General features: G+C 56.4%; 1 protein-coding gene across 3 annotated transcripts in view; it reads left to right on the top strand.

The window, feature by feature from the left end:
- The window catches only part of ZBTB46 (zinc finger and BTB domain containing 46), a 71087-nt gene that overhangs the window by 34571 nt on the left and 19844 nt on the right, over positions 1-16672 (top strand). For all 3 annotated transcript variants that reach the window (XM_023626950.2, XM_023626949.2, XM_070247984.1), the window contains exon 3: positions 9455-9739. In XM_023626950.2, the coding sequence (XP_023482718.2) occupies positions 9455-9739 (285 nt within the window). The remainder of the gene's footprint in view (positions 1-9454; positions 9740-16672) is intronic.

Here is a 16672-nt window from a genome sequence, read left to right as displayed (position 1 = left end):
GATAGAGAAGCACGACATGTAGGAAATGGAGAGTACATTTTAAACACAAATTAAGAGGGTGAATTTTAGAGAAATCACTTCTATTTCTGTGAACTTCACATTTTTTGAACTTTGTTTTCACCGTTTGTGAGATCTGGTGAAAGTGGACGTACAACCGCTTTTCAGGATCGGGATCCAGGTCTGGTTTGAGCTGTAGCCGCCACGGGGTGGAGTCTGTGGTGACCGCTGCTCAGCCTTGCTGGTTTTCCACTTTCCACTGGTCCAGAAGTTCCGGAAGTTTCTGTTGTGTTGTTGCGTGCACATCGGTGAACATGGGGTGCCTGTTCCTGGACGAGAGACGTCAGGCAGGGCTGTGACATCTGTAGAAACGCTCTCAAGGGTGTTTTTAAGAATTAGTGGAGATCTGGGGGAATCTGAGGCACTGCATGCTTGCTTTCGACCAGGCCGAGTCGTGAGCCCGGCTCCCCTTCCCTCTTGGCCCTTCTCCCCCAGGCCCCGAGCTCTCGGCCCTCACGGCGCCAGTGCATTCTTTGCTGTTTCATCCTCTGTCTATACCCCACTTTGCAGCTAACACTGCGTGATCTATTTAATTGTTTAAAAATTCTACTTAATTTTAATTAAAATCTCTTTTCTGTTTTTCAGCTAACAATTGTAAGTGAGCGAAAATTTCAAAATGCGCAAACATGTCACTTACAGGAAGAGGGAAAAAGCCGTGTTTTCCACTCCAGAATCAATGTTTGCATTTAACATGCAGCCCTCTACAATTAGATGTCGATATTTCGCATCTGGTTTGCTTCCTTTATTAAAAAGAGGTCAGCACCAGGAGGTCACCCTGAGCGCCTTTTCTGTCACCCCGTGCAGTGGGCGTGTGGTGGTTTCTTGTGTTGCACACGTGCGTGCAATGCCTGCAGAGCAGCTGCTCACAACTTTGTCCCTGTGTCGGGAGCAGGTCTCCCTGTTGCACGCCCAGCAGTGCCAGTGTCTCATGTCTGTCCAGAGGGCAGGTAGCACTCTTTCACGCCCACTTGCAGCGTCACCAGGTGCCCTGCAGGGGACCCGTGTGCCTTCCCACCCCACTGCGTGCCCCGAGGGAGTCCCAGGAGGAAACCGGGGAACGTAGGTGTCTTTCCCCAGAGAGCTTCCGTCGTCCCCGTCCCCACGCAAGCAGACAAATGTGTCTACCGCAAGAACATAGAGTGGGGATGCAGCCCCCAGCAGAGGACGGCGGACTAGTGGGTGCCCTGGGTGGGGGCCTGGCAGGGGGCACTGGGTGTCTGGTGGGGCTGAGCCAGTGTGGAGCCTGGGATGCAGCCTTGGGAATGACAGCAGGGGGTGTCCTTGGGTGTGAGGTCCTGGATGAGGGGCATCCAAGACCTTGGGGCCGTCAGGGGCATTGGGAGGCAGCTTCCACGTTCTTGGGTTCCCCAAACTGGTCACAAATGATTGTCCCCTTTCTATAAAGCTACAAATGTGGTTTATATACTTGGAAATTCCAAGTGGCACTACTGGCATGTTTTCTCCCACAAAATGAACAAAAATACTGACCCTGAACTCAACTTTTGGCTATAGGTGAAAGGCTCCTGAAAGCCCTGATGTGGGAGTGACCTCGGCTGGGCCTCCTATGCGCCACCCAGAGCAGCCTGGGTGGGGAGGAGCCAGGGCTGTTGTCTGTGATGTTGTTTGCAGACAAATGGTGTGACTTTCTTTTCTTCCTTCCTCCCTTCCTTTTTTCTTTCATTCATTCATTCCAAAAATATTTACTGAAGCAGCCCAAATGTCCATCCTGACAAAGGAATATTATTCAGCTTTAGAAAGGAAGGAAATCCTGACACCGCCTACAGCACGGACGAACCCTGAGGACGTTATGCTCAGAGAAACAAGCCAGGCACAAAAGGAGAAGCACTGTGTGAATGCACTCACGTGAGGCACCTTGAGGAGTCAAATTCAGAGACACAAAGTAGGATGGTGGAGCCAGGGCTGGGGGAGGGGGTGGGAGTTGGCGTTTATTGGGGACAGAGTTTCCATTTGGGGAGATGAGAAAGTTCTGGAGACGGATGGTGGGGATGGTGCACAACAACGTGAATGTACTTAATGGCACTGAAATGTGCACTTAAAATGGTTAAGATGGTAAATTGTATGTTATGTGTATTTCCACAATAAAAAAAAATGAAAAACATATTTCCTGAGAGTATTACCTTGATCCGGGGGCTGGGGACTCCAGTGACCCCCCCCCGCCGCCCTGCAAAATCAAACAAATCTCTGCCCCCCATTCTAGGGGAGAGACAAGTATCAGACATGTAGATGGTGGCGTGCTGGGAGGCGAGGGGTGCCACGCTGCTCCTGAGAAGGGGATGTGTGTGTACACACATGTGGTGGTTCCAGATGGAGGGAACATCCTAAGTTCCTAGCTTATGAATGGGTTTTGGAGCCCAGCCCATTTTCCAGACGCAAGACTGGGCATTTGGGTGCTCATGAGTGCTTCGTAAACAGCGCAGCCCTAGTCCTACAAATACTCGGGAGGGGTCCCGTCTGGTACTCTGGCCTCACAGATGAGGGGTTTATTCCAGAACCTTCCTGTCCAGACACAGCCTCGCCCAGGGGTTGGGGCGTCCTCGCCAGGACTCAGATCACACAGGGTAGTTTGTGTGTGAGAAGCGGCCGTGGCTCGTGGGCGGCAGGGCTGCTCGAATGGCCTTTCCTGAAGTTCTTGGTGGAATTCAGGGGGAGCTCAGAGGAGTTAGAGTGTCTGTCACCGTCTGAGTTTGCCCAGACAGCTCTTCGGAGGCAAAGTGTCGGGTGATGCGGGAGGGTCGGGAGAGTTGCATCGGCTGTTGGCGTGGATCAACGCGGGCAGCTTCTTGAGGGATTTCGTGCGCCGTCCTCAGCTCTCGAAGTGGGTCACCGCTGGCCCTGGAGTCCTGGGTGTCAGGAAATGTCATCCTTGCGTTGGAACAGATTTTGGGCGGTGTGGGGACAATTCTTGTCACACATTTATGGCTGAGTGACACTGTGGAGGCAGTTCCTGGAGCTACAGGCCTGAGCCGCCATCCAGCGCTGTGTCATCAGCATCCTGCCGCCCGCCTGGCAGTGGAATACCGCCCACTGGGACCCGCCTGGCAGTAGGCACTTCAGCAAGAAACGCATTCTGAATTTACTTTAACCCCTAAATGTGAAGTTGCTGCAGCGCAGCCGTGGCTGCTCCTAATCGAGAGAGCTGCTGTGTTGCTCACAGTGCCCCTTGAGTGTTTTGAATGGTTTTAGCTTTTTCATAAGAATAATCTAATAAGAGCGAATTTTGTGGGTTTTCCTAACATCAAACTCTTTAATCTATCTACACATGGACTAGTTGTGGTATAAAGCTTGCTTTCGACTTCCCATGCTGTTTGTGGAATCTCATGTTTGACACCGTCGTCTTGGATCCCTCTTTCCGAACTCCAGCTGAGGTCTGGAAGGACCGGGAGGCGATGGGCGTCTTGTTCACGCTCCTGGCACCTCTCATTGAGGCCCATGCCAGCTGTCTGCATGGTGTCCCTCGGTGCTTCCGCCGGAGCCTGGACCCAGGCCTCCGCTGCTCCATGGGGGTTAGAACCTGGGAGGGTCCGGGGTCGGCCTCAGACTCCCGCCTGGGCACTTTCCCTCTGCTTCCTCATTTGAAGAATGCTAAGTTCCGGAAAGACCAGCCCTGCCGCCTCTTCCGAAAGTCACTGCTGGCGTGGACGCAGGACGAGCCGAGGCCGGGCGGGCTCTGCCTTCGTCATGTGGATTTTTCTCGGGGTGTCGGATGTGGTGCGGCTGTTCGTTCTCCTTTACAGCTCCAGTCTTGAGAGTGGGCCAGTTACTTGGAAGCTTTATTTGAACGGTATTATCCTTACGTTAGGAGGCGTCCCAGTGCTGTTTCCAGAAACTTGGGACATAGGTTGGGACCTCGGTGCCGTGGAAGACTTGGGGCTTTGGAAAGGCGCCCCTGGCTCCTGCTGTCTTGTCCGGGGGGCCGCAGGCTTGGGGCATCTCCGTGTGTTGGTCAGAAGCTCTGCTGTGACCCCGGTCCCTCCACGTCCCCTGGTTTGCTCAAGCGCAGGTCCCTTGTTACAGGTGCGGGTTCACCCAGGACGATTTGACGGTTTGACAGTGCTTTTGGTTTTGATTTCCTGTAACAAATGGTAGCTTTTCTGAGTCGTGAATATTCATTTGGGAATTTTTCAATTAAAGGGATTTTAAAAAACTCCTTTGCTGTCATCTGTGTGCGGTGGACCCTTGATCAGCAGTGATTAGCATTTTTAGGGTGGTTGGCGGTCGTGTTTTGGATCCCTCCTCGTGAGTGGAGTTGTGACCCGCACCATCCTCATTCCCCTGAGGAAAGAAACCACTTCACCTTTTCCCGGCGCTTCCCAACCAGTGGATCCCAGATGTTCCTTGAAACCAGGTTCCAGCTTCTCACACGTGGAGGATCTTTCAGCTAATCCTGATTTCTTTTACACCTTTTGAACTTCAATTGTTAATATAATTTAATTAAAAGTTTGGTTTTAACATCTGGTGTTTTCTAGTTTTAAATCTGCTACGGACCTAATGTTTGTGGATGTTGCAGCCCTGACCCCCGGTGTGGCTGTGTTGGAGACCGGGCCTGTAGGAAAGCGATTAGGGGTCAGTGGGGTCCTGGGGGTGTGGCCCTGATCCCATAGCATCAGTGTCCTTGTAACAGACACCGGAGAGCTCGCCCTCTGTCGACACACACCCGCCAAGGCACAGCCACGTCAGGACACAGCAGGCAGGCAGGCAGGCGGTTGTCTGCAAGCCAAGCTCTCACCAGCACCAAAGCCAGCAAACCTCAGTCCTGGACTTCGCGGCCCCGGAGCTGCCAGGGCAGTGTGTGAGCCACGCAGTCCGCGGTGCTCTGTTATGGCCCCAGCTGACTGAAACAAAGCCTTAACTTAAATGTTGATTTAATCCCTACATTTAGTTGCTAGAAATGCAAAATTAATACTGATATACCATAGAGGAATTGGCAGAAAGATATTAGAAAGCTTATAGTTTGAAAAAATAGAAAATATCCTTCAGAGGCCTCCAAAAGCAGTCAGCACTGTGGGGACGATCCCCCGAAAGTGTTCCCGGGGTCACAGGTCCTTGGCAGGGGTCACACGTTCCTCAAGTTGGACTCTGTCTGCATGATGCACCAAGGGTTCACTGTCCTGTGGAGGGGGGTGGCCTTCGGGTCTGGACATGGGTGGCCTCTCAGCCTACCCCGCTGGGGACCAGTGCCCTCGAGACCCCAATGCTGAGCTGCTCTGCCTGAGCTGGGCCCTCCCTGCGCCTGGACTGTCCAGTCCTCACCACGCTTGGCCTGTGTGGAGTGTTCAGAGGGTTTGTGTGAATGGGCACACGTTTCTGTTTCAGGGGGTGGTTGCAGACATGGTCGTGGCCGAGTGTCCCCAGGTGCCTTGGCCCCTGGCTCCCAGCACTGCCTGCCTTGACTCTGTGGCCCTGATCCTGAATCCTGTCCAGGGACCACAGCTGATAATTCATTCTCTGGCAATTACTGAACTGTTTTGTGAAAGCTGTCAGAAGCATTTTTGGTGAATGTGGGGGACTGGCCATTGGCCGGGTTGGTCTCGGCCTCTGCCCAGGGTTCCCCAGCTCCGTGTAATTTCCTCCAAAATGGGATGCGTTGTGAAGCCACTTCAGCCTCAGTTACTTTTTGAGTGTTTGCCAGCCCTCTGCTGACTGCAGGCAGGGAGGAGCGGCCCTGCACACATGGAAGTCGCTCCTGCTCTCTGCGGGCTGGCACACAGGGGCACGACCAGAGCTCGGTCCATGCTGGCTGAGCCGCTTCGGGACAGGAGGGACAGCCTCGGCATCTCTGTCCCCAGGCTTCTCTGCGTCTCGCAGGGAAGGTTCCAGCCCTTTCCAGGGTGCCTGGCTCTCTCCTCTCATGGTTTGTGTTTCAGGTTTTCCTGGAGGTGACCTGGCCTCTGGGGCCCCCCACCCTCGCTGTCCACAGCTTGCCTCCTGGGCCGGGTCCCGCATTGTGTGGCCGTGTCCCCTCCTGCCCCTTCCATTCACCTTCAGACTCAGAAACACTCTCCCTCTGCCCCATTCTTCATTCTCGCCTTCCCTGCAGCTCAAGGGGCGTCAAAACGCCGAACACATTTGTCATCTGCATGGCCGTCTCGGGCTCAGGCCTCCTGACCAGGTGATGCCCAGCTGCTGTCCCCATTTCTTACTGAGATGTGCCCCCTGGCTGCTGGCCGTGGCGCCTTGCCCTCATAGATGCAGGTAGACTAACGGGACAGGGTCTCCTCCAGGCTGTGGGGGACCAGCACCTGTGACCCCATCCTTCTGCACCTGGGCCGGTCCCCCTTGCAGCCCAGGGCTTTGCAGAAGCACCAGGATCTGCTCTGTGGGCTGCGGGGGTGCTGCTAGTTCACGGGCCGACGTTGGCTCAGCGCTTTTCACAGTGAAAGAGTGTCTCAGTTGGCCGTTGCAAGACGTTCCATCTTTCAGGTTAATGTGGTTTTCTTTTCTTCTTACGTGTTGATGACAGGAAATCATTTCTAGGATTTAGTTCACGTAAGGAACGGAGTGGGAAGTGCTGGCGTTAGGGAACTCCCTCTAGGTGGCAGGTCTGTTACCCGCGCCCCCGAGTGGCTCTGAGTGTTTAGAACTGTGGGGACTAAGACTTTGAGGGGCTATGGATTTTCGTCAGCGATCTGAGATCCAGCTTGGAGCCGCGTGGTCCCACGTCCCAAGTCTGAGGGATCTTCACTCGTGCCCATCCCCGACGAGGCTGTCTCCCGCCGTCGGTGTCCCCAGAGAAGTGAGGAGCCACCATTGACTCGTCCTCTTAAACACAGCGAGGCCAAGGCCATGCGGAGCTTTTCTCCTGGGTCGTGACTTCTGTTGGGTTCACAGGCGTCCGCTGAGGGCTGGCTCATTCGCGCTCTCTCCTCACGGCTGGCGTCTGAGCCTTCCTGGCAAATGCTGGATTGTTCAAACAGTTCTTGTCTTTCAGACTCTCCCCCCCAACTTTTATTATGAAAAATTTCACGATGTGCGTGGAGGAGAAGAGAATCGATACTGCGTCTCTGTCACTCAGTTTCAGAGAGGTCGGCACAGACGTTCCCGTCGCTGTGTTTGTGGGCGTTTCAGCTTCTAAAAGGGAGGCGCTCGTTGGACACGCAGCACACCCCGGGAAGTTAGCAGTCCCTCAGCAGTGGCCAGCTGGGCGCTCCCTGTCCCCTGTCTCTGGGCGGGTGTTTGCACGTGGCGCTGCACGCGGCACCTCTTTAGCCTCTGACTGTCGAAGCCCCAAACCCCTGTGTTCCCAGCCGTGTTTGGCTGAAGAAGCTGTAGAATTTCCCACATTTGCGTTTGGCGGTAGCATCGCTGTGTTGCCGTGTGACATGTGCTTCTGCCCTGGACTTCTCCGGACACCGGCAGACACAGCAGCGTGAGCAGACTTGGGCACGATTTTCCAGAATTTTCTGTGACAGCAGAGGATGACCGGCCGTCTCCACTTTCTGTGATGTTGAGGTTGATGCCCGAGCTGCATTTGGGCGTCATGTGACTTCTGCAGCCTGGTGCTGCCCCTTGCTTCCCTGGAGTTCTGAGGAGGGTGCCTGTCCTTTCCGGGACCCAGCTCCACCCCTCGCTGCCATCGCCTCGCTTCCTCCGGGACCAGTGGCCTGCCTCCTTTCTTGCTTCCCTGGGGCCTGCCCAGCTTCCTTCCCACGGCTGGTGCCACCCTCCGCCTTCCTGGGCGCTCCCTTCTCCGCCCTCCTTTCCAAGGACAGTGACGGAGTGGAAAGGACATGCCGGGCACCCTCCGTCCCTGGCAGGAGAGGCCACGCTTTGCCCTTTGTGCGCGTGGCCAGTGCCTGGGCCGCACGTCCCTCCTCACCCTCCCGCCTCTGTCTCGTGGAGGGTCTGCCTGTTTCTATTTAGACTTCTCGAGTTTCCGCGTGTTCCAAGGGGCCCTTGTAGGGCAGCAGCCCTCTCCTGGGGCTGCCCGGCCAGCACGGTCTGGGGCACTTTCGTCCCGTGCGTCTCCCCAGCAGAGGGGAGCTCCTGGGTCATGCCTTGACTTCGTGCTGGTCTGAGCTCGGCGCTCGTCGAGTCTGTTGAATTGATGACTCGAGACTGTCCCGTCTCCTTCTCTTAGTAACAGCTTTATTGAGACATCATCCACGTATCCTACAATTCACCCATTTAAAGTGTGCAGTTCAGTGGCTTTTACTGTATTCACAGAGCGGCGCGCCCGTCACCACAGTCGCCTTTAGAGCATCTTTATTATCCCTAGCGGTCACATCTCCCCCAAGCCCCTGGGAACCCCAATCTACCTCGGTCTCTGCATTTGCCTCTTCTTGATAGTTCGTGTAAGTGGAATCCTACCATGCGTGTCCTTTTGTGTCGGCTTCTCTCACCGAGCATAATGTTTTCGAGGTCTGTCCGTGTTGTAGCATGTGCCAGCACTCTGTGCCTTTTATGGCTGTGTAATATTCTAGCATGTGGATGGACCACGTCTTATCATTCATCAATAGATGGGCCTTTGGTTGGTCCACGTTTTGGCTGTTATGAGCGATGTTGCTGTGAGCGCGAAGGTACAACAGCTGCAGGTTCTCTGTGGCACGTGCTCACGGCTCCTGGGTGCACTCCTGCGGTGGAGTTGCTGGGCCGTATGGTAACTCTGTACTTAACCTTCGAGGAACCAGCAGACTCTTCCGCAGCGGCTGCACTGTTTTGCATCCTTACCAGCAGCGTACGAGGGTTCCATTTCTTCACAACCTTGTCAATGTTTATTATCTGACTTTTCGATCCCAGCCGTCTTAGTGGGTGTGAGATGGAGCCTCATTGTGGTTCTGAGCTGCATTTTTCTGATGACAAATGATGGCGAGCGTTGCTCACGGCTGTTTGTGTGTCTTGTGTATTCTGGGTGGGAGCTCCTCTCAGGTAGATGATTTGCAAATATTTTCTCCCATTCCGTGTGTCGTCTTCTCACTTTCTTGATCGTGTGCTCTGAGGCATCGGAGTTTCTAAGTTTGATGAAGTCAGTTTATCTGTTTTGTGGCTGTGCTTTTGGTGTCCTGTCTGAGAACCCTTTGCCAGGTCTGAGATCACGGTGATTTTCCAGGAGCTTGTAGTTTGGCTCATTGTCCATGTGGGTGTCGTCTCTTCTTTGAGACACAAAAACACTGCAGATGCACAGCGGCCTCTGACCCTCGGCCCAGAACTGAGCCTGCATCAGGTCTTCGGCCCCTTGTCCTGGGGGGCTGGCCCCCATTGTTTTGAGTTGAGCCCCCAACCCAAGGTGTGGGCTGTGACTTTGCCACCGTCCTGGGGCCTTGGCAGGACAGGCTTGGGTGTCAGGAAGCTCGTTACGCTGGCTTCTCCTGAGCGTGCCTGTTTCCTGCTTGGAGTCTCGAAATGACCTGCGTGTTCTCTGTGTGTTTCCTCCCCCCAGACGCGGACTTGACCAGCACGGAAGCCAGCGGCTCAGACAGCCGCGGGGACAGGGCGGAGCTCTATGCCCACGTGGACGAGGGCCTCCTGGGAGGAGAAGCCAGCTACCTGGGCCCACCCCTAACCCCGGAGAAGGACGACGCGCTGCACCAGGCCACCGCGGTGGCCAACCTGCGGGCGGCGCTCATGAGTAAGAACAGCCTGCTGTCGCTCAAGGCGGACGTGCTGGGGGACGACAGCTCCCTGCTGCTGGAGTACCTGCCCAAGGGCGCGCACTCCCTGGCCCGTAAGTGCAGGCGCCGCCTGTTCTATTTGCTCTGTTCCGTCGAGAGGGGCCGTCAGACCGTGATGAGTCGGGGTGAGGGTGGGGCGTCTGTCCTTACGGCCAGCTGTGGCTCAGGTCCCCTCCCAACCTCCCCTGAGGTCCGTCCCGGGGGTCGCACAGGAGCCGGGTGGACTGCGCTGGCCTTGCTGCACAGAGAAGGTGGGTTGTCAGGGCAACGGGAAGGGGAGCCACCGTTTCCCACTTGAAATGGGGCATCCGACCTCAGCCTGAGCACCTGGGCATGCACACGGAGCCGGCGAGTCAGGACGGAGGGCCTCGCGCGGCGGGCTCCCCCTGCTGGTCCCCGCTCTGACCGTGGTGCATTTGCGGGCGAGCAGGGTGCCTGTCCTCGCTGTTTCCACCAGCTGATGATGGTCATACATGAATTTTTACAAGGAGGTTATAAGGTAAATGTCTCCAGCTGACTTCCAGTTGCCCGGAAGCGGATGGCAGACTAACCAAGGAGCGGCTAGGGTATGGCCGAGTGGTTGCCATCGGGCTCAGCCGAGACTTCCTTCTCCCAAGACACGAGGGCTTTTAGCTTTCACCTCCACCTGCCTGTGCCTGCCAGGTGTCAGCCTGGGATGGGCCGCTCTCCTCGGTGCAGGTCCTCAAGATCTGTGCTGGGGATGCTCGGGGAGCATGGCGGCTGTCTGGGTCCTGCAGGAGGAGCCGCTGACCGGCCATCCTGGGGAAATGCTGAGTTTGGTTGGTGCTCATTGTGGGTGTGAGAGAACGAGGTGTTGCCCCGTTTCTCTCCGTGGCGTGGGGGGCGCCCCGTCCCAGGCCCCCGGGGGCGAGTGTGTGTGGCTGCAGTGGTTTTCTAGGGCCAGTGGATGAAGCAGAGGCTATCTGCCGCCACTGTGGATGTTGGGGATTTCGGAAGTGTATCTTTAATTTTTCTCCAATTTAAAAAACAATATTTTTACAACTTTGTTTTCATGAGCGCTAAAATATCCTCAGTTTTTGTGTTGGAGTGATGAAAATTACTTGTGGCTAATAAAGACTAAAATGGAAAGTGACGTTACGTTCTCTCTATTTTCGTGTACTTGATTCAGAGCCGTTTCCAGGGCCTGAGGTGGGCGGTGGAGTCAGACCCGGGACTGAGCATCCCACGGCGCTGACTAGCTGCGTAGTCTTGGGCATGCTTTTAGAAACGTGTTTAGGCTTCGTTTTCTGCATCTGAAAAATGGGGGTAGCATCGCTTACACAGGTGTGAATTTGAAGCCGAGTAGCGTTTGTAAAAGCATCAAACACGTGAGCAAAGTGCAGATGGTCAGCGCTCAGAACATCAGTCCCTTCCGCCGCGGACCCAGCACTCCTGCTTGTCGGTGGAAATTGTTGGGCTTGTGATGATCCCGGGACGTCCCGGAGGTGGTTCCAGGGCATTTGGGGCGCGTGGAATTTGCGTAGATGAGGCCAGCAACGGGCCTCCACTGAGGGGACGACTGGACAGGATTTCTGGCTGTCGGGGAAGGAGCGGCTGGGATGTGACTGGGACTCTGTGGCCGTATGGGGAGGTTGGCGGAGTGTTCTCCCTTCGGGGTCTGGACGCCTGCTTCATCTCCTTCCAGATGCTCCTAATTCAGGCGTGGACTCCGTGTGTGATCAGTTCCAGGGGGGCGGGCCCAGTTCCCCTCTGCGCCCCCAGACGTGGCTGGTCTGTGTTTGTCATCGAGAACGACTTTGGAATGAGAGGGCTGATTTGTGGGCGTTTTTCCTACTGTCTCCATGTCTGGCAGCCTTGCCCCCACTGTGGGCATGTCCAGGAGGCCTTTGGTGCGTCTCTGCTGGGAACCACCCCAGGAATGGGACCAGGGGGCCTGGGTAGCCCCCAAACACTGATTCCACCCACATTCGGTCCAGCAGTAGGACCCGTGGGCTGTGGGCCTGGCTCTTGGGCCTCTGGGACCCCAAGCAGCTTGCGGAGCAGGGAGAGATGGGCGTACTCCCATCGTGGCTGCCCTGGGTGGTTTCTCCCCCTCCGGCCTTGGCTCCTCTGTCTCAGTCCCACCCCAGCAGAGGCCCAGATGCTCCTGCAGCGAGTCCTGCACCTGAGTGAGGTCATGGGGCGGGTGGTGACCCTGTAGGATGCGGCCATGATGGGTGGATTTTTGTCTTCAGATTATTTCTTCCAGTGTGGGTCACTGTCCACTGTGTCTTTCATGAGTCTGGACGTTGGAGCGGGCAGCCACGCCTGCTCCTGCGTTGTCATTGCCGTCACACAGCTCCCGTCGCAGCTGAGTTGAGAGCCGGGAAGGGAGCCCTGTCCCATCTGTTTGCAGTGCGTGTGCCGACTGCCAGGTGAGGTCGGCTCGTGGGGTCTGGTGCTCCGTTATTGCTATTGTGTTTTAACCTCCTTGCTTTTAGTATTCTAAATTCCCCACCTTTCTTGTAAGAGTCTGCCCTTTAGTTTTCCATAAGTCGGGGTGAGAAGTTGGCGGAACCCTTACCGGTCGGGCTGTGAGCTGAACTGAGACATCGTGTGGGCTCCCGGCGTTTAGCCAGCAGAGGCTAGAGAACTGGGTGGGGAATGGGTTGTCTTAAAGTATTATTTCCTGACATCATAAGTAAAATCTGCCTGTTTCTGGGCATATGCTAAAATGAGAGTTGGAAATATCCAGAAAAAACCTTTATTCCCAAAGTTTTGTGTCAGCACTCATCATAGCGGGCATCGCACCCTGGTGGGTGGGCAGGGGGTGTGCCGGCGGCCGGAGGCTGTGAGCCGCTTGTCCCGTGATTGAGATGTGATTGTGGTGGCTTCTCCAAGCGCCCGGAGAGCATGAAGAGTAGCTGAGCGACTCACGAGTTTGCACACCAGATCAGGAGTGGGTACCGAGCCTCGGGGCCCGACAGTGTCTGCCTGGCTGCCCTGCGGCGCTGAGTCGCAGGCGCGTGTGAGGAAGTGCCGGGCCCACGGAGCTCTCGGTGGCTTGTCTCTGAGCCATGGGTTCACACATGCCGTCGCGGGGAGTGGGTTTCTGCTCAGGGAAGATGCTGGAAGATGCTGCGAGCGTGACGGCTCCTCCTCTTGCCCCCCACGGACAGGCGGCTGTGATGAGCAAGCCTGGTCTCAGGCTCCGCACGGCCTTCCCGCTGCATCCCGTGGGGACCCTCCTCCTGTGGGCTCCACTGCGGGCTCAGCTGGGGGCGCCCCGAGCCCCAGGTGCCCGAGTGGTGGCTGTCGTCTCCACTGGACCGCCAGGCTGGGGAGCGCGGGCGTGTGGGTGTGAGGAAGCTGATCACATGTCTGAAGAGAGAAGAAACGGCCTCACGGCAGAGCAGAGGCAACGCACGCACCCTGCCTCCCTTCGCCGGACGCCCCAGCCTCCCAGAGCGCTGGAGACTCCTCGGCCCCAGTGAGCGTGGCTGCACGTCCTCCCAGAGGGGCCCAGGGAAGGAGACGCGTGCTGTGTCGCAGGGCGTCCCTCGTTCCTGGTCGGTGTGAGGGCCGGCGAGTGTGGGGGCCGCTGTGGGGGGCAGGGGGCTTTGCCTTGTTTCTGGCTCCGACCTCCAGCTGCTCAGGCTGGTTGTTAATGGTGAGCTTTTCCAGGGCCAAGCCTTTTGTTATTGCGATACTTGGGGTGCCCGTTGGGCCCACACCCCAGCAGACGTGGCTCGTGGTTGGAGAATCGAGGAGAAGACAATACTTTAGGGACGTGATGTTTGACAGTGTCAGCTCCGCGGTGCAGGGCGCGCTGGGGGTCCCCGAGCCCCTGACTCTGCCTCGTCTGCTCAGGGTAGGCCGCTCACGGCAAGTTCGCAGAAGAAAGTGGTAGTAGTTGCAGATGTTTGAATTAAGAGAACCATTAAATATGTGAGCACTGCTCAGGCAGTAGCAACAGCCCGTATGGAGAGATCCTTTCTGGATGGCTCTGGAAGCTTCTAGAACAACAGAGTCCTTATTTCATGGGTCTAATGACAGTGACTTGGCTACTAAATCCACAGGTGGTTTTATCACTAGGTCATCACCCTTTGACTGCTTTTTCCGTTAGAGAACTTTTGTCCTTTTTATTTTGAGTCCTTCAACTTGATTCTTTTACTCTGTGAGTTGTCCGCAGTGGGCCAGCATCCTACCTGTTAATGGTCATTGTTTGCTGAATACAACCTGTTCAAAATATCGTTTGTGGCTCAAAACATGGCCCTGTTTTACCAGTTGTGTTGTGGGTGTGCATTGATCTGGGTGGGCCCTTGAAAAACGCCCTGAGGACACAGGAAGCCGTGATTTCAGGGAACAAACGAGGACGCAGCAGCCCTGTGGGTGCAGGAGGGTGAGTGCCACTGGCCGTCACTCCAGCCGCACCACAACCTGAACCACAAGAGCATCGTCCTACTTGTCAGCTGGCGGCCCTCGACACTGTTGTTGACAGAGTGGAGGGTTCTCCCCAGCCGTCGTGGCGGTGCTGTCCTGCCTCACGGGAGGGACGTGCGAAGTCCCCTCAGGCTCTTCACGGGAGGGCGGACTCGTGAGAGCCTGGGGCGAGGTGGGTGGGGTGCTCCACGCTGGGCCTTCCTGTCCTGCTGGCTGCCCGGATGTCCGGGGCGTGGGGGACGCGAGTGGAGATGGCTAGGGCTGCTTTTGTTTTGATTGCACTGTAAAGACTATTTCCTTATGGGTTTAAAAATGAATCAAGGACCTTTCCCTGCTTCTGGACTGATGCTGGAACTTCAGACAGTTTCCCGTGAAAGGGTGTTTGGTGGAGACACTGCCACACTTTCAGGTAAAAAGCCAAGTTGACATACCTTGCAGTGCTTTCCAGAATCATTGCTCCCATCCACGTCCTGACCGGCCGGCCCTGCTTAGCTTCTGAGATCACACGAGCTGGGCGTGCTCAGGGTGGTGTGGCCGTGACCGAAGATGGTTCTGCTCGCTGCGGGGACGTGTGCTCTGCCTTTGTGCGACATATCCAACTGTCTGCGCAGAACCTCTGTGCTATCGTGCTTCCGGGAGAGGCCCCACCCAGGCAGTCGCAGGCGGAGACCCCTGGCGTTTGGGGTTGGCGAGCTGATAAAGTGCCCACACACCCACCTCCAGCGAGACCCGGCCTCCACTGGCAGCTCTGCTCACCGTGGAACATCCAGGACGGCGCTTCCGGAGCCTCTGAAAGCCGCCAGCTGGCGTCCGTCCACGTGGTGAGACCGGTTTCCTGTGTTCCCAGGGCCTGGCTCCAGCCCGAGTCACTCGTGGGGGGACGCCGATAGCAGAGGGAAGCGGCTCCCTCCGGCCCCTCTACCCTCCTCCACTAGAGCCGGTGGCCCGCTCTGGTGACTCGCCAGCCCGAGCCCAGGGAGACCCCACCCCCTGGCCCAGGTAAGACCAGAGAGCGGCCGACATCCCGGGCAGCCAACCAGCCGCCGGTCCCACACACCAGTCCCATTGGACCCAGTGCCCTACAGCTCAAGCTCAGGGCGGGAATGAGCCTCTGTAGTGTCAGCTGCTCTCCACGCCCTGTTCCCAGCCAGGAAACAGAGCCTGCGTCATGGGGACGAAGTGTCAGCGTGTGCAGTAATAATTGCTTCTCTCCCTTAGCAATGTGTTACATGAAATTAAATTGGTTTTTATATCTAAATTAAAATGTTTTTGAGGAGTTGTTTTCCCTCACGTAAAGACGTTCGACTCATATAGCAGTGGGTTAAAGACACCAGTTTCTCGAGATCAGTGGTGCTGACCCGGCTTAAGCCGGTCCTGCCGATGGCGGTTCTGACCATTGCCATTCAGGGGCCCAGAGAAACCGGGGCCGGCTCCCTCCCTGCTCCTGAAGCCACGGGGTGTTTATGTGAGGACAGGTCTGTTAGGCTCGTTTGTCTCCCCGAAGAAAAATAAATCTTTCAGAAGAGCTTGACCACATATTCTGGATTTTGACATCAGTACAGTTCCCAGGTGGTCTGTCCTGGCAGGATGGTTTGGGGGCGTTGGTGTTCTGTTAATGTGGGTTTTCTTTTGAATGTCTGCTCGCTGAGGATTAATTGTAGCCTTCCTTTCCAGACACATGACAGTTGTCCTTGTGGTGGCTGGACAGGCACCTGGTGAGTAGGAGGCAGCGGAACGTGTCTGCTCTAAGTCTGCTCGATTTCACCGCGTCCTGATGGCCTGTAACCTGTCTGTCTCTCGTTCTAGATCGACGCCTCTCGAGACCTGGAGACCTGGGCTCAGTGGTGAGGCCTCTTCTGGAGTTGGCCCCAGCTGATGCCCGGGTGGGTTTCTGTGGGGATTGCTTGCCCGTCCAGGATGTCCAGTCCTTCTTCCAGCACGCTGTGCAGCCAGCGCTCCTCCCACAGGCCTGGATGAACTTCCCGAGAGCCCCTGGGGGGCCCAAAGCTGTACCCTGAAGTCAGCTGTGGAGCCACGAGGAGAATGTCCCCGTGGACTCAGACGCCTCCCTGCGCAGAGTGGCTTTGAGGCCGGACAGGCTGGAACAGGTGCCTTTGTCTGCTCAGCACTGGACGCTCACATGTGCCTCTCCTGCGGCCAGGCCTGGCATTCAGGTCCAGTGGCCACTGGGTGACCGCAAAGCCACGTCGGGGTGGGAGCAGCCTGCAGGGGCTGGGAGCAGGCATTGGTGTGTGCCTTTAAAGCTGTCACTCTCGCATCCTCTGCCAGCGGCCAGGTGAAGGCCCTGTGCCCAGCCTGTGTGCATGTGGGGCAGGTGCACCTCCCGCCTCTAGGCGACAGGGGCTGAGTTCACCGGGATGGTGTAGGACTGCTGACTTACGGGGGCAGAGCAGGAGTGGAGAGGCAGAAAAGCGCGCACCATCCATGGGGAGAGGAACCCAATCACTCTGACCCCATTACTTTCTAGAAAGATCCGAGGACGAAGCCCAGCCCCCACTTCCTTGCTCTGTGCATCACACGGCGTCTCTCTCCAAGTGTGAAGGTGACGGTGTTGACGGAGA

This window comes from Equus caballus, chromosome 22, assembly GCF_041296265.1.
Source record: "Equus caballus isolate H_3958 breed thoroughbred chromosome 22, TB-T2T, whole genome shotgun sequence".
Classification (NCBI taxonomy): Eukaryota; Metazoa; Chordata; class Mammalia; order Perissodactyla; family Equidae; genus Equus; species Equus caballus.
The sequence above is the reverse complement of the archived record's forward strand: the minus strand, read 5'-3'. Positions and strand labels throughout refer to the sequence as shown.